At 46.9% G+C, this 25,782-nt stretch overlaps 1 protein-coding gene across 1 annotated transcript in view; it reads left to right on the plus strand.

Annotated features, from left to right (window-relative positions):
• ADCY3 (adenylate cyclase 3) overlaps nt 1–25,782 on the plus strand; it is a 94,240-nt gene that overhangs the window by 20,379 nt on the left and 48,079 nt on the right. The window contains exon 3 of the mRNA XM_053383791.1: nt 5,585–5,734. Within this exon, the coding sequence (XP_053239766.1) occupies nt 5,585–5,734 (150 nt within the window). The remainder of the gene's footprint in view (nt 1–5,584; nt 5,735–25,782) is intronic.

Genomic DNA, 25,782 nt, shown 5'->3' on the forward strand with positions numbered 1-25,782 from the left:
CTTAGGTGATCAGCCTTCTTTATGGTCCAGCTCTCACTTCCATACATCACTACTGGGAAAACCATAGCTTTAACTATACAGACCTTGGTTGGCAAGGTGATGTCTCTACTTTTTAAGATGCTGTCTAGGTTTGTCATTGACAGCACAATAATAAAAACATAATAAAACATCAGCTGGCGATATGATCATAAGGAACATAGATTGCTTGCCCGGGAGGGGGGGTGGGTGGGTGTGCAGACTGCAGAGTTATTTGCATGCCTGCGGTGTGTCTTATCATCTAAATAGTCTGTAGATAGTGCTGGGATGAAACCAGTGACCATGGTACATGCCAGCACCAAGGACATAGGGAAATGTTGTGGGACGATGGAAGGAAAGTTTAGGCTGCTAGGGAGGATGTTGAAAGCTAGGACCTTTCTGCATAGCTTTCTCTGAAACGCTATGGATTCTAGGCATAGGGGCAGCTTTGCACTGTTAATGCATGAATAGCATGCCAAGGAGGGGTTTGGATTTGCTAGGCGCCCAGGAGAACATTTTGGGACAAACTGGGCCTGTACGAAAGAGACAGGCCCCACTTGATGAACCCAGATCATTGGTTCTTAAAAGTCATTCTGGACTCACAGCTGTCCATGGAGGTGCAGGTCAATTCTGTGTCCAGGGCAGCTGTCTACCAGCTCCATCTGGTACGCAGGCTGAGACCCTACCTGCCCGCGGATTGTCTCGCCAGAGTGGTGCATGCTCTGGTTATCTCTCACTTGTACTACTGCAATGCGCTCTATGTGGGGCTACATCTGAAGGTGACCCGGAAACTGCAATTAATCCAGAATGTGGCAGCTAGACTGGTGACTGGGAGCGGCCACTCAGACCACATAACACCGGTCTTGAAAGACCTACATTGGCTCCCAGTACGTTTCCGAGCACAATTCAAAGTGTTGGTGCTGACCTTTCAAGCCCTAAACGGCCTCGGTCCAGTATATCTGAAGGAGCGTCTCCACCCCCATCATTCTGCTCGGACACTGAGGTCCAGCCCCGAGGGCCTTCTGGTGTTTCCCTCACTGCGAGAAGTGAGATTACAGGGAACCAGGCAGAGGGCCTTCTCGGTAGTGGCGCCCGCCCTGTGAAACGCCCTCCCACCAGATGTCAAAGAGAAGAACAACTACCAGACTTTTAGAAGACATCTGAAGGCAGCCCTGTTTAGGGAAGCTTTTAATGTTTAACAGACCACTGTATTTTAATATTTTGTTGGAAGCTGCCCAGAGTGGCTGGGGAAACCCAGCCAGATGGGCAGGGTATAAATAATAAATAATTATTATTATTATTACAGTCATACCTCGGGTTGAATGTGCTTCGGGTTGAGCGCGTTCGAGTTGCACTCTTCAGCAACCCGGAAGTATTTCCAAGGCAGGTAGTTAAACCTGCACCCCTAAACTCACTCACCTGGAAATAGGTTGCACTGAATGCAATAATATTTATTTCTGAGGAGACATGGGTTTGTATCCAAACTAGCACTATGTGCTCCTTTAAATGTGTCTGTGGGAGGAGGTGGGGGAAAAGGGGTTAGAGTTTTGCTTTGTTTTTGTTTTGTTTTTGTTACGCATTTTGTGTTTTTATCTTGTATTTTTATCCTGTGAACCACCCTGAGATATTCAGATGAAGGGTGGTATACAAATTTTATAAATAATAACAGCTGCTATCCTTCCCCAGAAGGACAGTTTCAATCTGTCCCATATTTCCAGATTTGTCCTTGTTTCTTTCCATGTTGTTTTATAAGGTAAAGGTAAAGGTACCCCTGCCCGTACGGGCCAGTCTTGACAGACTCTGGGGTTGTGCGCCCATCTCACTCAAGAGGCCGGGGGCCAGCGCTGTCCGGAGACACTTCCGGGTCACGTGACATCGCTGCTCTGGCGAGCCAGAGCCGCACACGGAAACGCCGTTTACCTTCCCGCTAGAAAGCGGTCCCTATTTATCTACTTGCACCTGGGGGTGCTTTCGAACTGCTAGGTTGGCAGGCGCTGGGACCGAGCAACGGGAGCGCACCCCGCCGCGGGGATTCGAACCGCCGACCTTTCGATCGGCAAGCCCTAGGCGCTGAGGCTTTTACCCACAGCGCCACCCGCGTCCCTATGTTGTTTTATAATTGTCCTTTAATAGGTTTGTGTTTTTCAGGGAGAGCCAGACCCCCAAATATTTTATTTTCTTTACCACTGTTATTTCCGTTTTACTTTGCAGCTGATCTGTTTGTTCCACGCTCATGTTTTTCACCATCATTTTTGTTTAACCCTTATTAATTTTCAATCCTGCCAACATTCCAAATTCTTCAATTACTTTTAATGCTTCTGCTGTTGAAGTTATAGGTTCCTGTACTGTCAAGACTATATCGTCGGTGAAGGCTTTAACCTTATATTCTTTTTCACCGCACTTTATCCCTGTAATTCTTTCTGTCTCACTTATATTTTTAAGTAGTACTTCCAATATTGATATAAATAACAGAGGTGACAAAGGGCAGCCCTGTCTTGTACCCTTTGTGATTTGGAAGCGCTCTGGTAATCCACTGTTTATTATAAATTCCGCATTTTTTTCTTTGTAAGTTGCCTCTATACTCCTTAGAAAATTTGTACCTATGCCCATTATTTCTAAGTTCTTTTTCATAAATGACCAAGACATGTATAATAATAAAATATAAACGCTACTGGAAGGACAGAGAAGGATGCTCTGCAGGTGATGTCACACTGCACACCACCAGAGAGGGCACACTGCTAGCTAGAAATCTCCAAAGCAGGGGTCAACAAGGCTTACCAGCCATGGGCTGGATCAATCCCGCGGAGATTGTTCGTGGGCTGGACCGGCGCAGTGCGATGCCGGATATTCATGCCTGCGCAGAAGCAATTGTCGGCGTCTGGGCATGCGCAGAAGCTATTTCTGATATCTGCACGTGCGCAGACGTGATTTCTGGCATGCTCAGTGAGTCCCCACACGCTGTGCTGGATTAGCACAGCACGTGGGGACTTGCCGAGCGGGCAGCTTGGTTTGGGGGCGGCTCGTGGGCTGGTAAAACGGTCTTCGTGGGCCGCATCCGGCCCATGGACCGCACATTGCCGACCCCTGCTCCAAAGGGATGGACCCCTCCACAGAACTTCTGTGGGTGGCAATACCTGGCTCCAAAAGGAAGTTGGTGCTGCGGATGGACTCTTGTCCCCCCGATCAAAACTCTCAAGGAGACCTTGAGCTGATGAGTGAAGTCCAGGAAGCATCTGAAAGGGGAGGCAAAAGAGTGGTGGGTGATTTCAGCTACCTTCACATGGACCGATGCGGTGTAAGGCAGATTCCTATACAGTGGCACCTCTGGTTAAGAACTTAATTGGTTCTGGAGGTCCGTTCTTAACCTGAAACTGTTCTAAACCTCAAGCACCACTTTAGCTAATGGGGCCTTCTGCTCCCGCCACGCAATTTCTGTTCTTATCCTGAAGCAAAGTTCTTAACCCGAGGTAATATTTCTGGGTTAGCGGAGTCTGTAACCTGAAGCGTATGTAACCTGAAGCATCTGTAACCTGAGGTAGCACTGTATTCCAACGTCGGGGACATGCACAACTGTTTCACACCAAGTCAGACCAGTGTCCCCTCCAGCCCAGCATCTATGTTCAAATATTTTAAAATTAGGCATCGCCGCAGCATCTGAGCCCAGGCGCGATCTGGCTTCTCTATGGAAGGCAAGAAACTGTTTGCTGCAAAGGCTGTCAGAAGCAAAGCTCCGTTTAAGAAATTGCTCTCCCTAGGTACCTTCTTCAGGCCCCTCAACACACAGATGCTTAGAGACCTGGCAGGTTTTTTCTTTTTTCTTTTCCAAAACACCTTAACCAGTTGTAATTAGCAAGGTCATGTGAGAGGCATCTGAAAGGGCAAGACCGGGGGTGGAAATACCGTATTTTTTGCTCTATAAGACTCACTTTTTCCCTCCTAAAAAGTACAGTGGTGCCTCGCAAGACGAAATTAATCCGTTCCGCAAGTCTCTTCGTCTAGCGGTTTTTTCGTCTTGCGAAGCAACCCTATTAGCGGCTTAGCGGATTAGCGCTATTAGCGGTTTAGCGGCTTAGTGGCTAAAAGGCTATTAGCGGCTTAGCGGCTTAGAAAAGGGGGGGGGAGCGAAAAAAAATCGCAAGACTTGCAAGACGTTTTCGTCTTGCGAAGCAAGCCCATAGGGAAAATCGTCTTGCGAAGCAGCTCAAAAACGGAAAACCCTTTCGTCTAGCGGGTTTTCCGTCTTGCGAGGCATTCGTCTTGCGGGGCACCACTGTAAGGGGAAATGTGTGTGCATCTTACGGAGCGAATGCAGGCTGCGCAGCTATCCCAGAAGCCAGAACAGCAAGAGGGATTGCTGCTTTCACTGCGCAGCGATCCCTCTTGCTGTTCTGGCTTCTGAGATTCAGAATATTTTTTTTTCTTGTTTTCCTCCTTCAAAAACTAGGTGTGTCTTGTGGTCTGGTGCGTCTTATAGCGCGAAAAATACGGTGCTTTGTGTTCTGGGAACAGCCGGGACACCCACGCATACTTTACCAGGAGTGGTGGGCCTGGGAGGGTTGCCAATGTTTTTGCCAGCTCTCGCTCCTCTGCCTTTAACAGCAGCTTTGATTTGCAGGTGCCCCAGCTTCTATCCGTGATCCACAAAGCTTCCCTTGTTGGTGTAGGCCAGGCACCCCCAAACTCGGCCCTCCAGATGTTCTGGGACTACAATTCCCATCATCTCTGACCACGTCCTGTTAGGGATGATGGGAGTTGTAGTCCCAAAACATCTGGAGGGCCGAGTTTGGGGGTCCCTGGTGTAAGCAGATTCTGCGCAGTAGCAGAACAGTTTTATAGGTCGGTTTCTCCACCTTCTCAGCAGGAACAGGACAGCACTTTATGAAAAAACAAATTGAAACAATGGTAATTAGAGGAAGAATGGGAGAGGCTATAGCAGAGATATATCACCAGCAAAGAGAAAGGTTAATAATAAACGGAAATTTGACTGAAAGTTTTCTATTTCACCAAGGGGACAAGGTAGGGCTGTCCCTTATCGCCCTTATTATTTATACTAGTTCTGGAAATCCTTTTGCAAAATCTAAGAAAGGAAGACAAAATAAAAGCAATTGTAATTGGGGAAAAAATCCTATAAAGTTAGACCCAAGACCCAAAAGAAAGCATTCTAGTGGCATTAGAATGAATTAAGACATATGGGAAAATGGCAGGACTAAAGGTAAACTACCAAAAAACCAAATTATTAACTAAAAATTTAAGTGCAGATGAAAATAAAGAACTCCAATAACTGACGGGTTTAGAAATTAAAAATAAGGTAAAATATTTAGGGATCTGGTTATCAAAAAAGAGAATTAATTTATATGAAGACTACCAACTCCCATCTGGGGCTGAAAGGAGTTGTGGTCCAGAACATCTGGAGGGCTGCAGTGCAGTAGTGACCAATGGTGACCTCTTACGCATAGGTGCGACAGGAGCCTGGTTGCTCTCGTCTTCCATACCTGCCTCTCCTGGAGCAAAGAAATGGTCTCCATCTTCTGCAGATTGACTTACCACCTCTCTGTTTCTCCCCTTCAAGATCTTGTCCAACGTTGCCATCTACCTGTGTACCATCTCCGTGGGCATTATGTCGTACTACATGGCCGATCGCAAGCACCGCAAAGCCTTCCTGGAAGCCCGTCAGTCTCTGGAGGTCAAGCTCAACCTTGAGGAGCAAAGCCAGCAGCAGGTAAGAGATGAATTGCTCCGACAGTAACCAACATTATCTCCCTGTGTCACATCTGCATGAGCAGTTGAGCTGGATACCCAGGGTGGTCAGGTCTACTCTTGGTGGTTCTTTGGTTTCTAGTGGTTAGTGAGCCTATGTCCAATAGACATCTTTCCTTTGCTGCTCCTCTCCAGGGATGGGCTATGGCTCAGTAGTTTTGGATCCGAGGTGAGACACCCACATAGCAGAAGTTGCCCCCAGTTCTAGCTTAAGGCACTCTGGGCGGCTCCCAATGATTAAAAACACGATAAAACATCAAACATTAAAAACTTCCCTAAACAGGGCTGCCTTCAGATGTCTTCTAAAAGTCAGATACAGTGGTAACATGAGCAGAACGCAACCCGCGTCTGCGTGGGTCGCGATTCGCCGCTTCTGCGCATGCGTGTGACATAATTTTGAGCATCTACGCATGCGCGAGCGGTGAATCCCAGAAGTAACCCTTTCCGGGATGCACCCTGAAAAGATTTAACCTGAAGCAAATGTAACAAGAGGTAGTTGTTTATTTCCTTGACATCTCATGGGAGGGCGTTCCACAGGGTGGGTGCCACTACCAAGAAGGCCCTTTGCCTGGTTCCCTGTAACCTCACTTCTCACAGGGAGGGAACTGCCAGAAGGCCCTCGGAGCTGGACCTCAGTGTCTACTGGGCCGAGGCCGTTTAGGATTTAAAAGTCAGCACCAACACTTTGAATTGTGCTCGGAAACGTACTGGGAGTCAATGAGGGTCTTTCAGGACTGGTGCTATGTGGTCTCGGAGGCAGCTCCCAGTCACCAGTCTAGCTGCCGCATTCTGGATTAGTTGTAGTTTCTGGGTCACCTTCAAAGGTAGAGCGCATTGCAGTAGTCCAAGCTGGAGATAACTAAAGCATGCACTACTCTGGCGCTGACAGTCTGCGGGCAGGTAGGGTCTCATCCTGCGTACCAGGTGGAGCTGGTAGACAGCTGCCTTGGACACAGAACTGACCTGTGCCTAGGTGCTCGACTAGATTGCCTGATCCAGCAGCCGGGTTTTTAGTGGGCTCTTACGTTCGCCTCCTGCAAAGAACTTGAAAGTGGCTTACATAATGGATCTCAAGCATCGAAGGCTGTGACAGTCCAGAACATCTGCAAGGGAGCAGGTTGAGGGAGGTTTGTTTGCAACAACTGTGTCATGTGCAGAGGGGAAAGGTGCGCTCACACACCATTCCTGGGTGCTTTGGGAAGGGGGCTAAGAATAGACCTGCCACTCTTTTTATAGACGTGGCTGCGTCCAATTCACAGCTGCCGGCCCCCTGTCAACAGCTCCTGCTGTCTGTCCCACACCAAGGCGCCTCCTAACGCCTTCCAGACCCGCGTCACCAAAGCACTATTGATGTCAAGCCTGAGCTGCGGGTTCATGGGGAGATAAACTTTTGCAGGCGTCAGAGAGTGCTCGGCTGGGTCTTTGAAGAGATATTTATGCATTGCTGTGAGAGAGACAGGCAGCATATCACCAGCCCAAGGCTTGTGCTGTACGACTGATAAGCAGAGATAGGTTCCCTGTGAAGGGTAAAAGATAGAGAGAGGGGAAAAAGGCAATGGAAGTGGAAAGGAACACGAAAGTTTTTGAGATGTTGACAAATTCCTTTAAGCAGAAACTTGACCTCTGCTCTGCATTCTTGTGCATGTCCCTCTTCCTTTTATACATCAGGACAGTCAGCAAATGGCACCAGTTTTGCATAAGACACCAATAGGGCTGGATTGACCCTTCAGCTCTAAAAGAGCTCTGACCTGAACAAATTCAACTTTGGAAGTACAGCGGTACCTCGGAAGTCGAATGCAATCCATTCCAGAAGTCCGTTCGACTTCTAAAACCAAGGCACGGCTTCCGATTGGTTGCAGGAACCTCCTGCAGCCAATCGGAAGTCGCAGAAGTCATGTCGCAGGTTCGGGTTCCAAAGAACGTTTGCAAACCGGAACACTCACTTCCGGGGTTGCAGCTTTTGCGAGCCAAAATGCTCGACTCGCAAGGCGTTCGGGATCGAAGGTACGAGTGTACTTAACATGTGGCTGCTAATTGGATACCAGGATTTTTTAAAGTTTATTTCATAAAATTTATACGCTGCTTGGTTGTGAAGAACCTCAAAGCGGTTTACGAAAAGATGGAATCGAGAAAGAATTACATCCCTACTTTAAAACGCACAAAAGTTAAAATGCTAAAATGGAATAAAATGACTTCAGCTTTCTAAGAATCCGGAAAGGCTTGCCTAAACAAGAATGTTTTTAGAAGAGCACAGGGAAGGCACCAGGTCGATCTCAACAGGCAGGGAGTTCCACAGTGCAGGTGTAAAGGGAAAGGGAAAGGGACCCCTGACCATTAGGTCCAGTCGTGGCCGACTCTGGGGTTGCGGCGCTCATCTCGTTTTACTGGCCGAGGGAGCCGGCGTACAGCTTCCGGGTCATGTGGCCAGCATGACTAAGCTGCTTCTGGTGAACCAGAGCAGCGCACGGAAACGCCGTTCACCTTCCCACCAGAGCGGTACCTATTTATCTGCTTGCACTTTGAAGTGCTTTCAAACTGCTAGGTTGGCAGGAGCTGGGACCGAGCAACGGGAGCTCACCCCGTCACATGGCGCTGTGGGTTAAACCACAGTGCAGGTGATGCCACACTAAATGACCAAGTTCTTACAAATGCAGAACGGGTATCGTAGAATTGTAGAATTGTAGAGTTGGAAGGAACCTGTAGAAGTATACAGTGGTACCTCGGGTTACATACACTTCAGGTTACATACGCTTCAGGTTACAGACTCCGCTAACCCAGAAATAGAGCTTCAGGTTAAGAACTTTGCTTCAGGATGAGAACAGAAATCGTGCTCTGGTGGCGCGGCAGCAGCAGGAGGCCCCATTAGCTAAAGTGGTGCTTCAGGTTAGGAACAGTTTCAGGTTAAGAACGGATCTCCGGAACGAATTAAGTACTTAACCCAAGGTACTACTGTATGTAGGATATAGGAACAGGATCAGAAAATTAGCTTGTGCAGTGCTTAGCTTTGAAAGTGCTCTATAATTAGTCCACTTTTAAAGCTTTGTTTTAATAACATTTTGTGAGAGTTACAACCAGTCGTATGCATCACTTTGAACTGGGACTTTGAGTGAACATTTTGGACGGGTTTTTTTTTTTATAAAAAAAAAACACATTGGTGCATGTTTATACTATTCTGCCCTCTGGAAACATGTACACATTTTGTGCTTCTATACTTAGGTTCCATCTTTTAACCATATTTGGGTAACTTTCTCCTAAACCTTACTAAACCAGGACATGGTTTGTTGCTTATAAAAGGCTTTATGGAGGAAAAGTTCCCAGTGGGCTGAGTCCTTGTTGTTTGGGCACGGAAGCCTCGCTTTCTTCTGGATTCTAGATAAATCACAGCCTTGCAAATGTTCCTTTCTCAGACCTTGTTTGTTCATTATTCCTGGGGAGAAAACAACCCTCTGCTTTAAAAGCACTATGGTGAAGTCAGGTTCAAATAGCACTGAAAAAATAAACGGAAACCTTCCTGTCACTATCTTCCTCAACCCAGCTAGCACTGAGTTTGTTTGCTCTAAACACTCCTAATCTGCCTTTTCAGCTCAGAGAATTTTCAAGGCAACTTCCAGCAATGAAGACAAACAATGATAGCAAAGATACCTCATAAAATATAATTACCGGAAAAAAATATAGCCAATAAAACAGCGCATTTCATAGCCACAGTGGCAATAAAAAGAACCCGAGAGATATTATTCATGGAGAGCTTGGGCAAATTAAGCATTTTTGACTCGGTGTCTAAAATGCAGTGATATATATCGTGGAAACCACCGGAGAGGAGAATGAAATTGTGTTCAGATTCTGCATGTGGGTTCCCCACAACAGGCACCCGGTTGCCCCTTGTTAGAACAATATGCTGGTCTAGACAGCCTGATCAATCAGGGCTCTTTAGGTTCTTCCCACTTGGCTCCTCTGCAAATTTTTAGTTTATTTGCAGTGCTTATCTGTCTCTACGAAGGCCTTGACGTGTTCATCCTAGCACAGCTTCCTCCTGCCGCTGTAGGCCTGGAAAGGAGGGAAGCTGCTAATGTTCGAAATTCGCCAGGCGCATTTTGCACCAGGATGCGGGTGGCGCTGTGGGTTAAACCACTGAGCCTAGGACTTGCTGATCAGAAGGTCGGCAGTTCGAATCCCCACGACCGCGTGAGCTTCCCGTTGCTCGGTCCCTGCTCCTGCCAACCTAGCAGTTCAAAAGCACAAAGTGCAAGTAGATAAATAGGTACCACTCCGGCGGGAAGGTAAACAGCGTTTCTGTGTGCTGCTCTGGTTCAACAGAAGCGGCTTAGTCATGCTGGCCACATGACCCGGAAGCTGTACCCCGGCTCCCTCGGCCAGTAAAGAAAGATGAGCACCGCAACCCCAGAGTCGGCCACGACTGGACCTAATGGTCAGGGGTCCCTTTACCTTTATCTTTATTGGCCACCAAGTGATGATGTCCGGGCACCCAGGATCCTTTGAGCTGGACACTAGACTTCTGTGGATGCAGCCTAGAATAAAGTTACCAGATGTCCCCGTTTCCCAGGGACAGTCCCCAGATTTACAAATCAGTCCCCTGACAAAATCCTATCGTTCCTACTGAAGTTGAAAAATGTCCCCAGATTCATTGAAAAAAATCTGGTAACCTTAGCCTAGAATAGCATTCACTTTTTTGGCTGAATAATAATAATAATAATAATAATAATAATAATAATAATAATAATAATTTATTTATACCCCACCCATCTGGCTGGGTTTCCCCAGCCACTCTGGGCGGCTTCCAACTGAATATTAAAAACAATACAGCATCAGACATTAAAAACTTCCCTAAACAGGGCCGCCTTCAGTTGTCTTTTAAAAGTAAAATAGTTGTTTATTGCCTTGCCATATGACGGGAGGGTGTTCCACACGGCAGGCGCCACCACCGAGAAGGCCCTCTGGTTCCCTGTAACCTCGCTTCTCGCAGTGAGGGAACCGCCAGAAGGCCCTCGGCTTTGGACCTCAGTGTCTGGGCAGAACAATGGAGGTGGAGACGCTCCTTCAGGCATACAGGACCGAAGCCGCTTAGGGCTTTAAAGGTCAGCACCAACACTTTGAATTGTGCTCAGAAACATACTCCATCACACAGCTGCAGCCTGAAGAAGAGGAGGAGGATGAAAACAAGCCTCTATACATGTTATATTGCTCGTTCAGGGAAAATGGCGGGGTTACCTTGACAAGGATCCTCTACATTTGTATGGCAGGTAGAAAAACTGATGCTGGTTTTCCTGGGATGAATAATAGATTTGTGGAGTTGGGTCATCCAGTCCAACCGCCTGCAATCAGTGTTCGAAATTCTCCAGGCATATTTAGCCCCTGGCTTTTGGCCCCTTGTGACCAAGTGAAGATGCCCACATGCCAGGATTGTCTCCACCATCTGGAGGTACATGCCTGGGGATCCTCGGATCTTGACCGTTTTCACACACTAGCAACACCTCCTGTGGAATTGTACCTGTTATGTTTTATCTGCACAATCAGAACGAATTTCAGGAACCCAAAAGTCGCGTTGACAAATACCACTAGGTGTTCCGTTTTGGCGGCTGTAACCCTGGTTTAAGGAGCCATTTGGCGCCTAGCTTAAATATCTGAGTTTCTAACGCACTGGGAACTGCCTTCCACACCCTCCCCAGTCAATGCCCCACCATAAAAGCCATTGCAGCAGCTTTCCCTGGAGAAGAGTGTCTTCGCCCGAGTCCAAAACGGTCCATGTTTCCCTGTGGCCAAATTATAGAGAGCATTGGAAGCTATACTGACACTGATCCCTCAGCGCATTTACTCGAGTGTTTCCATCGTTCGGCGGTTCCTGTTTGGGGTTTCAGGTGTGTGTGGGGGGAGCCTTTTCCCCTCCCTTGGGAGAAGCTGCCAACCCGTGCAGACAGTACTGAGCTAAATGGACCAATGTTCCCACATGGAGGAGGTTAAATGGAGGAGGTTAAAGTCACCTGGTGGAATTTATGACTTAGCCCATTTGCGGGTGGCGCTGTGGGTTAAACCACAGAGCCTAGGGCTTGCCGATCAGAAGGTCGGCGGTTCGAATCCCCGCGACGGGGTGAGCTCCCGTTGCTCGGTCCCTGCTCCTGCCAACCTAGCAGTTCGAAAGCACCTCAAAGTGCAAGTAGATAAATAGGTACCACTCCGGCGGGAAGGTAAACGGTGTTTCTGTGCGCTGCTCTGGTTCGCCAGAAGCGGCTTAGTCATGCTGGCCACGTGACCCGGAAGCTGTACGCCGGCTCCCTCGGCCCGTAAAGCGAGATGAGTGCCGCAATCCCAGAGTCGTCCACAACTGGACCTAATAGTCAGGGGTCCCTTTACCTTTACCATTCATCCATCCCAAATGTGGGCTAACCCAATTAAACAATTGGGTTTTCTTTTCACCACTCAGCCTTTTCTGGGTGTTTGGAATGGCCTGTCCGTAAGAGACAGACCCTTTGCAACAGTTCCCGGGTGTTTGTGTGTGTGTGATGGAGCTTCTGCTCTGCAGCTTAGGATTTGCGTCCCCGCAGCTTCCTGTTGCTCTCGGCTGGAAGGATTTCTCCTTGTTTATACTATTATAGATTGCCTGTTCTCGGAGAAATCAAGAGGGAGGCCCTGGTGACAGTCCAGTTCCCATAGCAACGCTCTCTCTGTATCTGCTGCCAGAGAGTAACCCCTGTAGGCTCTCGGTAAAAATCCACTTAATTAACCAAGTTATTTACATTCAGAGCAAATCCCAAAATAAAATCCGAACATGCCTTTTGAAATCTCTCTCTCTCTCTATCTGTGCGGATGAAACCATCCATGCATAGAAATCATAGAATTGTCGAGTTAGAAGGGACCCCATGGGTCCATCTAGTCCAGCCCCCTGCAATGCAAAGACCTCAACAAGACCTCCTCTTTTCTTTTGGGGGTTGGTGTGTCTGTCTGTATTTATATCCTTGTTGCATTTGGCCCTCCAGGTAGCTCAAGGTGGTGCCTTACACGGTTTTCTTCCTCCGCATTTTTTATCTTCACGACCGCCCTGCGAGGTAGGCTGGGCTGAGAGGCAGTGAGCTGCCCCAGGTTGCCCAATGAGTTTCATGGCTGGGCGGGGATTTGAACCCTGGTCCTTCTAGTGCAGTGCTCTAGCCACTAAGCCACACTACCTTGCCTTCTGTTGTGGGGCAATCACCCTCTTCATTGACTTAAGAAAATTATACAGACAGCAAAACGAAGAAGCCTAAATTAACTTTGCCTTCTACCGATAAGAAATAATAATAACTATTACAATAATGGAAATACTAAAAATACATTTACTCCCCCTTTTGAACTTCTATTCTGGTTTCCGTCATCAAATATCCTTTATTAGGCATAGCAAGCCACACATTATCAAACAGACACCGTATACAAATTGTGCAAAATACGAGCTCAGCATAACAAGGTTTGTCCCAGTCAGGTTTTTAACTCCAGAGGAAATCGTATTCTGGTTACAATATATTACTATTCTATAAGAATCTATTATAAATTTTGCTGTCGCATATATTATTTTATTTCCCAAATTCAACCTAACCCTCCCTTCCTCCCCACTGCTTCCCTTCAACTGTGTGAGATCTTTCCATCATAATATTTTTTTCTAGTTGCTTTAATAAAATAGAAGAACATGAAAACTGTTAAATTATAATTACTTCTTTTGTCCTTACACGCTTAACAATTGCCTATTATGAGTTCTGCTTTAACACCATATTTCTTCATCTCTTCCCCTATGCATTCCCATTCTGTATAGAATTTTTGATTGGAGCAGCCCCGGACGGGTGCAGTCATTTTTGCCATCTCGGCAAACTCACAAATCTTAACTTGCCATTCTCTCATTTGTGGTCCTTTTTCTGTTTTCCAATATTTTGCCATAAGTATTCTTGCGGCTTCGGTGATATACAAAAATATATTCCTTTTTTCCTTGGGTATGTTGTTTGTTTTCTCTGGCTCCAGCGCGTCTGAAGCCAGGAGTACACGACATTAGCCACAGTCCATTGGTATCCCGCAGTTTCTCAAGAAATGTTGCTGTGCAGATGCTGTCTTCACCGAATAGGAGTTTGGGGTGGGGAGCTTTGCATGCGCCGGGAAACAGGCAATGGGCATGAGGTGAGGACAGTCTCTACCAGCCCTCCTTAGCCAAGGAATAGACAAGCTGCAAAAATAATAATAATGAAGCAGTTGCCCCATTGTAAATCCACAAATAAACACAGGTTGGGCTGCAGTAGTTAAATCTTGAAGTCATCATATTGCAACCTTTGCTATTTAGTAAAGTAGAGGTAAAGGGACCCCTGACCATTAGGTCCAGTCGTGGCCGACTCTGGGGTTGCGGCGCTCATCTCGCCTTGTTGGCCGAGGGAGCCGGCGTACAGCTTCCGGGTCATGTGGCCAGCATGACTAAGCCGCTTCTGTCGAACCAGAGCAGCACACGAAAACGCCGTTTACCTTCCCACCAGAGCGGTACCTATTTATCTACTTGCACTTTGACGTGCTTTCAAACTGCTAGGTTGGTAGGAGCAGGGACCGAGCAACAGGAGCTCACCCTGTCGTTGGGATTCGAACCACCGACCTTCTGATAGGCAAGCCCTAGGCTCTGTGGTTTAATCCACAGCGCCACTCGCGTCCCTTCTAAAATTGGTATTTTGCCTTTATTTCTAAGTTGAAGCCCAGATGACTTAAACAAAACAAAAAAAAAGTGAGTTTACAAACAGTTAAAATCGTTAGTAGGATTGGAATATCACTTGTAGTTTAAGGTTGATTCTGGACATAATGGGTTTGGATTATCAAAGAAGATGCGGGAGGAAATGATGAATAATGGGACACACAAAGGGAAGGATGGAAGTCTGGGAGATTCCTTGGAATTTTGTCTTTATGATTTATTTTTGATATACCTCTGTAAAAATTTAAGTTGAAAAACCAAATAATTAAAAACAAAACAGAAGGAGTTTCCAGTATCAATACCTACAAATTCCAGCCAATACCTTAAAGTGACTTGGTTAAAAGGATTCCATTGTAAACTGCAGATGGGACTTCAAGAGATCCTCATGTTATCTTTCACATTGAAAGCCTGTTTATAAGATTTGATTTTCACCTTTTGTAAAAAGCGGCAGTGTCATGTTTGGGTGGGTCAGGAAATCCGCAGTATGATCTCTGTTAGAACCCTTTGGGAATGAAGGAATCATAGAACTGTCAAGTTGAAAGGGATCCTGGGCATCATACGATATGATACGATACGATAATCTTTACAGTGGTACCTCGGGTTAAGTACTTAATTCATTCCGGAGGTCCGTTCTTAACCTGAAACTGTTCTTAACCTGAAGCACCACTTTAGCTCATGGGGCCTCCTGCTGCCGCCGTGCCGCCGGAGCACGATTTCTGTTCTCATCCTGAAGCAAAGTTCTTAACATGAGGTACTATTTCTGGGTTAGCGGAGTCTGTAACCTGAAGCGTATGTAAGCCAAGGTACCATTGTACTCCTATACAGACTTCTTACAATGTGTTTAAAACCAAAATCGCATTTGGGTAGAAACTGTTTCTCAGGCAGCTAGTCATCGTCCCAACTCCTCACAATGCAAGAATATGCATCTGTCCCATATGGGGCTCGAACCTGCAGCCTTGAAGATTACCTGCACTGTGCTCTAATCAGCTGTCCAGAGCATCTCATGAGTCAAATTCTGCCTATGGGAACTTGGGCTCCAAGCCTCTTCTCTCATGAGCACAAAGCAGGTGTCCTGGGAACCTCACAAGTAGGGAGCAATGAAAGGAAATTTCCTCCCCTCCACCCTGAACAACTAGTAATCAGAGGAATATTTATGGTACGTCAAAACGCTTTCGGAGCCAGCAGTTAAAGTACAGGTTGCTCTCAGACCAGACCAGCAATTAGCATCACCTGCATCTTAATTTCCTGAACAGGAAGGTCTTAGCCTACCGGCAGAAGGATAACAAGGAGGGAGCCAATCTGGCCTCTCTTGGAGGTGAATTCCACAGTATGGGGGCAGCCACAAAAAAGGCTCTGCCTCATGTCCCCATCAGATGTTGGTGAGACCTAGAGATGGTGCTCACCTGAGGATCTTAGCACCTGGGCAGGTTCCGATGGCACTTGAATACTCAGAATACATTTTTTAAATAAAAAAAAAACCCTAAGTGCTTTTGAAATTAGTGATGATGATGATAAGGGAAGCTTTTAATGTTCAATAGGTTATTGTATTTTAATATTCTGTTGGAATCCGCCCAGATGGTCGGGGTATAAATAATAAATTATTATTATTATTATTATTATTATTATTATTATTATTATGCATTTAAGATCAAACTTTTCAATTCTACCCCCACCAGCATCAATACTCCATAGCTGTCCTTCATTCCTGCGTCTCAGAATGACGGAGCTTGCATTGATCACACCCAGAACCAAGTTGCGCCTCGGTTCTGCTTAGCAAATGTTGCCCCGGCCTCATCAGCAGCTCTGCCAATTAGCCTAGGCAGCCACAGAAGAGCTAATTAGTCTGGCAGGCTTCATCTTTAAACACCCTAATAGGGTGCCTAGAGAGCTGGAGGGAGGGAGGAGAGAGAGGTGTGTCTCTGATATAATCTGAATTATTACTCTTGCCTTCTGGACTGCCGTCTCCTGCAGTGTGAAACTGCTGCAGTTCTCTGCTGAAGGAGCGTGAGCTTGGGAGCTTCTGATCAAGCCACAATTTCAGCATCTGGGGGCCCTTTTGCCGCCCCTGATGTGAAGATTAATTGTCAGAAAAAGTGTGTCTTGTGTATGCAGTTTAACCCTGGTGTCTGCAGATTCTCCCCTGTGGGAAAAACAAACAAACAGCAGATGTAATCTGGACATATCCTGGCAGCTGGATATAAAATTGGGGAGAATGAGGAGAACAAGACTTAAGGCTGGCGGGGGGCAAGTCGCTTGATGGGCAAATTGGAAGGATGTTAACTCCTTCAGTTTTCTCCTGCAAATGTGTATTCCCTGCATTCCAGGAAGCTGGGCTAGATGCAGCAAACTTTTCCCGCAGGGGGCCGGTCCACTGTCCCTCAGACCTTGTGGGGGGCCGGATTATATTTTGGGAGGGGAAATGAACGAATTCCTATGCCCCACAAATAACCCAGAGACGCATTTTAAACAAAAGCACACATTCTACTCATGTAAAAACACCAGGCAGGCCCCACAAATAACCCAGAGATGCATTTTAAATAAAAGGACACATTCTGCTCATGTAAAAACATGCTGATTCCCAGACAGTCCGCGGGCCAGATTTAGAAGGCGTTTGGGCCAGATCCGGCCCCCGGGCCTTAGTTTGCCTACCCATGGACTAGATGGTCCATCACAGCTCTGCAATTCTATGGTTGTGTGTTCAAGTTCCACCATAAATGTGTGGCCCTGAGAAACTCTTCATGGTTACAGTAAACACAAGCTAGAATATATTGTGCATGCAACCTGGATGAACAGTGCTCTTTTTTTGGGGCGGGGAATGATTTCGGTGGGAGTGGTGAATAGGTTTTATGCAACACACTTTAGGGCAAGAATTCTAGTAAGTTGGACTGGAGCAATTCAGATTTGCAGGGAGTGTGTGATGCCATTTTCTAATGTTGCTTCCCATGTCATACATACTTGTTTCTGCTGTCTCCCGTCCAAACAGGCTTGGCGGTTTTGGGAACCAAGCAAGGAAGCCTGCAAAACCTTTGCAGCCTTTTGCTGTGATACCTGCATAGCAAGGGGGTTTCTGTTAAATCCCTGACAGATGGCCACCCAGCCTCTTCTTAAAAACCTCCATTGAAGAAGAGTCGACCACTTTCCAAGGTCGTCTGCTGAGCAGCTCATAACATCAGAAAGTTTTGTCTAATGTTTAGTCAGAATTTCCTTTCTTGGAATTTGAATCCACTGGTTCAAGTCCTGCACTCTGGAGCAGGCGAAAACAAGCTTGTTCGCTCTTCCATGTGGCAGCTGTTGTGAACAAAAATCTGCCCTTTTCCCCTTATGGGGTATCCAAGAGCCCATATAGAGTCCTTTCATAGGTTCCCTACCAGAGAATATTGAGAAGCAAAGCAGCTAATAAGCCTGATCTTTATTGATCTGTTGCAACAGGGTCCTCACTCCCCACACGCAGGAGGGAGGAGGAACCCAGATCAATGGTGTTATGTACTGAGTTGAATAGGATCCAAAAGGCAGCAGTCTGATTGGTCCTAGAACAATAGGATCCAAAAGGCAGCAGTCTGATTGGTCCTAGAACAATAGGATTCAGAATGCAGCAGTCTGATTGGTCCTAGAACAATGCAGCAGTATGATTGGTTGGCAGGAACTACCCAATCATGCTCCAGATAGAAGTGAATCCACAACCTGATTGGCTTACAGTAGAATTCCGGAATTAGCCAATCATGTGCAGCCCATTGTGTAAATAATGTATATAAAGCAGATACTTTGAGGGGACATTCATTCATTCCTCCTCACCACTATGAGCTGAATAAAGAGCATGAAATCACTTTGCGACTCTGAGTATATTTCAAATGGTGTGCAAGCCTTTATTTAGACTTTTGAAATTGCCACCCTGTAGATCAAGACCATTCCCAGAAACATCATACATACATCACAGAAGGGGTGTAGCTCAAGACCACCACCCCAGATACATCATACCTACATCACAGAAAGGGCAGTCTACAGCAGAAATCTGAGTGCTTTGTTTACCTCCTGTCTGCCAGGTTACCTGTTTAATGGTCACTTGATTGGATTGCCTGGGGAGCCTGGCCAGTCTTTTTTAATGATAAATTCTTAGTTCCTGAGCCAGGTCAGGCTCACACCCTATTCATATCTTAAATGTGCCCTTAAGACAGGATTTGTGAGGAAAGAAACAATGGGGAGGTTTCCCCACTTTGACCTTGCAGAGAAATCATTTGCTCAGTTTGGGAATCAACATGGTTTCCGGTCGGTCTTCCTGTGCTGATCTATGTACGTGCTTGGTTGGTACATTTATGAACATTTAACATATACCTAAGACCTCAATTTCCTATCACACAGCCCTGCAAACATTTGAAGATGGCTCCCATATCCCCTCTCAGTCTTTTGTTCTCCAGTCTAAACAAGCCCAGTTCTCTCAACTGTTCCTCATAAGGCTTGGCTTCCAGACCCATGATTATTTTGGTTGCCCTCCTCTGCACACCTTCCAGCTTGTCAACATCCTTCTTAAATTTGGGCGCCCAGAACTGAACACAGGACTCCAGGTGTGGTCTGACCAAGGCAGAATAGAGCGGTGCTTTTGCTTCCCTTGATCTGGACACTCGACTTCCGTTGATGCAGCCTAGAATAGCGTTCGCTTTTTTTGCTGCTGCATCACACTGCTGACTCATGTTAAGCTTGTAGTCTGCTAAGACACCCCAGATCCTTTTTCTCATGTACAGTGGTACCTTGGGTTACATACGCTTCAGGTTACATACGTTTCAGGTTACAGACTCCGCTAACCCAGAAATAGTACTTCTGGTTAAGAACTTTGCTTCAGGATGAGAACAGAAATCGTGTTCCGGCGGCACGGCAGCAGCTGGAGGCCCCATTAGCTAAAGTGGTGCTTCAGGTTAAGAACAGTTTCAGGTTAAGAACGGACCTCCAGAACGAATTAAGTATGTAACCAGAGGTACCACTGTACTACAGTGGAACCTCAGTTTTCAAACGTAATCCATTCCGGAAGAACGTTCGACTTCCGAAACATTCGAAAACTGATAGCGGGAGCCTCAGTTCAATAGGGAAGCTCAAAACGGAAGCTGCGTCAGATGTTCGGGTTCCGAAAAATGTTTGAAAACTGGAGCATTTGCTTCCAGGTTTTTGGTGTCTGGGAGCTGAAACGTTAGAAAACAGAGCCGTTCAAGAACTGAGGTTTGACTGTACTAGCAAGTCAGGTGTCCCCCATCTTATATTTGTTTAGTTGATTGTTTCTGCCAAAGTGCAGAACCTTACGTTTGTACCTATTGAAACTGATTTTGTTCGTTTTGGTGCAGTTCTCCAGTCTGTTAAGGGCATCTTGAACCCCAGACCTATCAATTGGGGTGGCAGGTATTTAGAAATACCTCCGCCTTGTAGAAACAGATGGCTCCTCGCCTCCTTCTGTTCTCTCTCTCACACACAAAAAGAAAAAAAGTTTATTACTCTTTTCCCTTCTTCATCTCTTGGCTCAAATCATTTCTTTCCACTTCCTGTAATTCAGCCTGGATGTCAGGTGGGGTCGCTATGGCAACCCATTTCCATGGCTGCAAATGGCAAACATTTCCAGACAGTTGCCCCTTCTGGTGCCACAAAACACACACCCAGAGAGAGCAAGCAAATGTCTCCCTGGCAAAGGGGTGAACGTCTTTCTTCCTGCAAAAGGTTTCCATCACTCCTGCCTGCTCAAACCGGGTCTCAACCAAGCTCAGAAACAGGGCCATGGTTTTTGTCCCAGCGCAAGGAGACAAGGAGAACTGGAATTTCTCCAAAAACAAGCTGGATTTTCAAGCCAGCTCTGCAACAAAACGTTGCAGTTCGAAGTGTTCCTCTTCAGGGCTTCAGCAGCCAGTCAGGGCCTCATCCATGATTCTGCACCTGGCCCAGTCTTCCTCCTGCACCAGCAGGCATAGTCTTCCTTAGGCCGCTTTGGGTTTGGGACACTGACAGTACGGTCCATAATTCAAACGACGGTACAGTGGTACCTCTGGTTGTGAACGGAATCCGTTCCAGAGGCCCGTTCACAACCTGAAAGGAACGCAACCCGCGTCTGCGCGGTTCACCGGTTCTGCGCATGCGCGTGATGCCATTTTGCGCGTATGCGCATGCGGCGAAACCCGGAAGTAACCCTTTCCGATACTTCTGGGTTTCCGCGGGACGCAACCTGAAAACGCTCAACTTGAAGCAAAGGTAAAATGAGGTATGATTGTATAGAAATTATTTGAATTGCAGGTTATGAGGTTCCATAAGCCAGTGTGGTTAGAGTAGCTAGGCAGCGGTGGAGCAAGACGACCAGGAGCCTGGGGCGGAGCGCATGCCCTGCACCCAGGGGTGGGGCCAGCTGCCAGCAGGACGCTCTGTGGGGCCTCCGAGGAGTCTGTCTGTCCCCTCGTCCCCCACAGCTGCCCCACAGCTGAGGGGGAGGCGGCGGGTGGACCATTTGGGGCAGCGCGGAGCCCAGGAAACACGTGTGGCTTGGGCGCGCTACAGGCTCCGTAGCCTGGCATTTTGTCGCCCCCCTCAGTGGTGACACCCGGGGCTGCCCACTCCCACCGCCCCCTTCCTTCGCCCCTGGAGCTAGGATCTGGGAAACCCGGGTTCAAATCCCCAAAGCTATTGGGTGACCTTAGGCCAGTCACTCTCCTACCTCACAGGGTTGTGAGGGTGAATTTGGGAGAACTTATGTACCGCCCCAGCATGAGCTCATTGGAGGAAAGGCAGATTATGAACCTTAATAATAATAATAATAATAATAATAATAATAATAATAATAATTTATTTATACCCCACCCATCTGGCTGGGCTTCCCCAGCCACTCTGGGTGGCTTCCAACAAAATATTAAACTACAGTATTGCATCAAACATTAAAAGCTTCCCTAAACAGGGCTGCCTTCAAATGTCTTCTAAAAGTCTGGTAGTTGTTGTTCTCTTTGACATCTGGTGGGAGGGCGTTCCACAGGGCGGGTGCCACCACCGAGAAGGCCCTCTGCCTTGCTCTTCTTCACCGTTTAACTGTTGCTCCTTTAGCAGACATGGGCTTGGCTTGGCTTCTGTGACTGTCCCCAAGATGCCTCAGAGCCTTCTGTTTCAGATCTAGACCATCTCCTATGGTGAGTTCTTATGGTAGATGTATTTCTACATGGAGTTTGGCAACACACACAGCTTCCTCTTGGCTTGCAAGGCTTATTTTATTTTATTATTATCAATTAAATTTGTATACCATCTTATAACCACAGGTCTCAGGGTGGTTGCAACATAAAACCACAATATAAAAAGACAAAAGACGTAATAAAAACAAAAACAAGGCCATAATCCCCCGCCTCCCAACACATTTTAAAAGGGCACAATTCCGAGCACAATTAAAAGTGTTGGCGCTGACCTTTCAAGCCCTAAACGGCCTCGGTCCAGTATACCTGAAGGAGCGTCTCCACCCCCATCGTTCTGCCCGGACACTGAGGTCCAGCTCCGAGGGCCTTCTGGCAGTTCCCTCACTGCGAGAAGTGAGCTTACAGGGAACCAGGCAGAGGGCCTTCTCGGTGGTGGCACCCGCCCTGTGGAACACCCTCCCATCAGATGTCAAGGAAATAAACAACTACATGACCTTTAGAAGACATCTGAAGGCAGCCCTGTTTAGGGGAGTTTTTAACGTTTGATGTTTTATTGTGTTTTAAATATGTGAAATATGTTTCATTGTGTTTTAAAAATGCACCTCTGGGTTATTTGTGGGGCCTGCCTGGTGTTTTTACATGAGGAGAATGTGTGATTTTATTTAAAATACATCTCTGGATTATTTGTGGGGCATAGGAATTCATTCATTTATTTATTTTCAAAATATAGTCCGGCCCTCCACAAGGTCTGAGGGACAGTGGACCGGCCCCCTGCTGAAAAAGTTTGCTGACCCCTGATTTAGAGCAATGGACCCCCCCTCCCCTTTAGACTTCCCAGCTCAGTGTGCAATTGTAGGGGGCTGAGCCTTGAACCTTGTGCCGTAGTCCTCTGGTGCCTGGACCATCCCTTTTGCAGCCCCGGTGCTAAGAGCTCCTGCAGGTGGTTGGCATGGCAACTTCAAGCACCCGCTTTCTCCTTCCATAGAGAGAAAGATGCTAGAGTCAACACCAAGCAGCTGCGAGGAGGGAGCAGGCTGCTGGCAGGTCACGCTCCCACCCGATGGGTGGCCTTTTGTGGCTGCGGTTGTTGTTGTTGCTGCTATTTTATTTAAAAATCTGTAGAGTGCATTCAATGTACAGTGGACGCTTGGGTTGCGAATGTGATCTGTGCGGGATGCACATTTGCAACCCACAGTGGCGCACCTGCGCACGCGCAGGTTGCGATTTGGCACTTCTGCGCATGTGTAAAGCATGATTTAGCGCTTCTGCGCATGCGTGACTGCTGAAACCTGGAAGTAACCCGTTCTGGTACTTCTGGGTTTCGGCGGTCCGTAACCCGAAAAAACACAACCTGAAGCGTCTGTAACCCGAGGTTTGACTGTATATTTCCCCACCCACTGGGGGTCCTGATCCTAAGAACATAAAAAGAGCCTGCTGCCCCCTGATTTAGAGCAATGAACCCCCCTCCCCTTTAGACATCAGGCTGGTGGCCCAGCGAGTCCCCCATAGCAGCCAATTCCTAGGGGCGGAGGGGTCTTTGGGCCCCCCCATTAAAAAATCGAGGGGGCTGTCCTCACCCCAAAGTTGATGGGCATTGCCATTCAAATGATGTGCTTGCACGGTGTCATGGGATGGATTGTATGCGGCAGGGTTTACCTGGAAACCCCCCTCCCTATATTTTATTCAAGTTGACACCCCTGTAGAAGAAGAAGAGTTTGGATTTGATATCCCGCTTTATCACTACCCGAAGGAGTCTCAAAGCGGCTCACATTCTCCTTTCCCTTCCTCCCCCACAACAAACACTCTGTGAGGTGAGTGGGGCTGAGAGACTTCAGAGAAGTGTGACTAGCCCAAGGTCACCCAGCAGCTGCATGTGGAGGAGCGGAGACGCGAATCCGGTTCACCAGATTACGAGTCTACCGCTCCTAACCACTACACCGCACTGGCACTGGGGAGGCTTTTCCATTTTCCTTGACCTTGCAGAGAAATCATTTGGTCAGCTTGGGAGTCAAAATGGTTTCAGGGCTGTTTTCCTGTGCTGCTTCAGACATGTGGTTTATATATTTATGTACATGTTTGCTTGGTACATTTATCAACATTTATTATATATATATAAGACCTTATTTTTTTTTATTTCAATAGCATGCTGTGGGAGGGGGAACGCTCTTCAGCCTGAGGGCCATATTTTCTTTGAGGCAGCCTTTCAGGGACTGCACAGCAGTGGTGGGCCAAAGGGGGCGGAGAAGCAAATGCAATATTTACCTTCCTACAGTAGTCTAGTTTCTGCGCACCACCCTCCTCCCAAACTTAGCAGAGTTGAAGGCCAGAGGCAAAAAACCTTGTTATACAAAGCTTGGTCAGCAGGGAGGGTGACCTAGGGCGAGTCTTCGGGTGTGTGTGTGTGTGTGTGTGTGGTCAGGTAGAGAGACCTGGAGGACCGCATTTGAACCCAGGGCTTGTGATTCCCCAGCAAGGTTTTATTTCTCTATTTTTCTTGGTTTGTTTGTTTTTTTTAAATAATATTTATTAAATTTTTCCACCGTAATACAATAACACAACCAAAAATGAAAGAAAAAAAGAAAAAACCAAAAACAACAAGAAAAAAAATTAAAAACACATACGGTTCACAATCCTTATTTTCTATAACATATTTCCCTGACTTCCCCACACCTCTCCCTCTTGTATTCCAGGTCCAATTGTTGGTTCAACAAGCTCTTATCCCTATTTTTAAACCTTTTTATATTTAATTCCTTTTTCTAAAAGACCAATTTTGCCTTATAGACTTCATATTTATACATCATTGCTTATTCTTTAAACCTTTTTCTAAAGTCGGCCTAAATTCCCTTCCACGATTTCCCCAATTTTCATATAGATATCCAAACAAAATAAAAACAGAACAAGTTAGATTATACACCCTTTGGATTCCCAAACTCCACCCCCCCCTTTCCCGGTTTCAATCCCCTTGAAACGTCCATCTTGGTTTGGAATGTGTGGCTGTTGCGAAGTGGGGCAGAGGCAGCCAGTTTGCCTGGACAGCTTAAGTGTTTACAGCAGCCGGTGAAATGAGCACTAGGGTTTTTTTTTCCTCTCCCCCCCCCCCCATGTGTGCAAGCCTTGGAGTAAGGCTGGCTTGAGCCGTTGATGTTTGCTTTATTGCGTTGCCATTTGCCTCCCCCGGGGAGTTGTTCAGGGAGGATGCTGTGGGTATAATTTGATGCTTTGGTTTTAATGAGGATGATTTGACAATACAGATCGGTTCAGGAAATGAAGGATGAGATGCTAAGTGCCGGCTGACGCTGAGTGTCTGATGTTCCGAAGCGGAGGAAAGCTCCCCAAGAAAGCTAAAGATGAGACGAGAGAGATCTGTAATGAGATCTTCCGATATTTCCACTTTGGGTTGAAAGCAGCTTTCGTTCAGAGCTGTCTCCCCACTTGCGATTTCTTGCAGCTGGTTTTCAGAGGCGTACGACCATCGACAGTGGGAGCAGTGATCATCATAGCTATTATGGCTTGCAGCCATTGGTAGCCTTGCCCTCCACAAATTTGCCTAGCCCTTTTCGGAAGCTGTCCCAAGTTCACGGTCATGGCTGCATCTTGGAAGTGCAAATTCCACAGTTCAACAGTGCATGTTGCAAAAGGAGTAGTTTGGTTTTGTTTTGAGTTATTAAAGCATTCAAATAGAGTGGTAAATCGGGTTACAGACGCTTCAGGTTACAGACGCTTCAGGTTACAGACTCCGCTAGCCCAGAAATAGTACCTCGGGTTAAGAACTTTGCTTCAGGATGAGAACAGAAATCACATGGCGGCGACGCGGCGGCAGCGGGAGGCCCCATTAGCTAAAGCGGTACCTCAGGTTAAGAACAGTTTCAGGTTAAGAACGGACCCCCAGAACGAATTAAGTTCTTAACCCGAGGTACCACCTTTTGAATTGCAGGGATAACACACTCTTTAACAGAGAGTTGGTTTTTCTCACGTTTGCATAGGATGCGATGAGCCTGTCAAAATATCCGATCGTCAGCTATGAGAAGGGCTGTGTGATGTGTATTATATTTAGTCACTTGCTTCTGTAATGTTAGAAAAAGCCAAGAAAAAAAAAAGGAATGTACAGGCTGCGAGAGCTAGCTGGGGATTTCCCTGATGTATTTTGGGACTGATTCAGACAACCGCAGCAAGGTG

This window comes from Podarcis raffonei, chromosome 3, assembly GCF_027172205.1.
Source record: "Podarcis raffonei isolate rPodRaf1 chromosome 3, rPodRaf1.pri, whole genome shotgun sequence".
In the NCBI taxonomy this organism is placed as follows: Eukaryota; Metazoa; Chordata; class Lepidosauria; order Squamata; family Lacertidae; genus Podarcis; species Podarcis raffonei.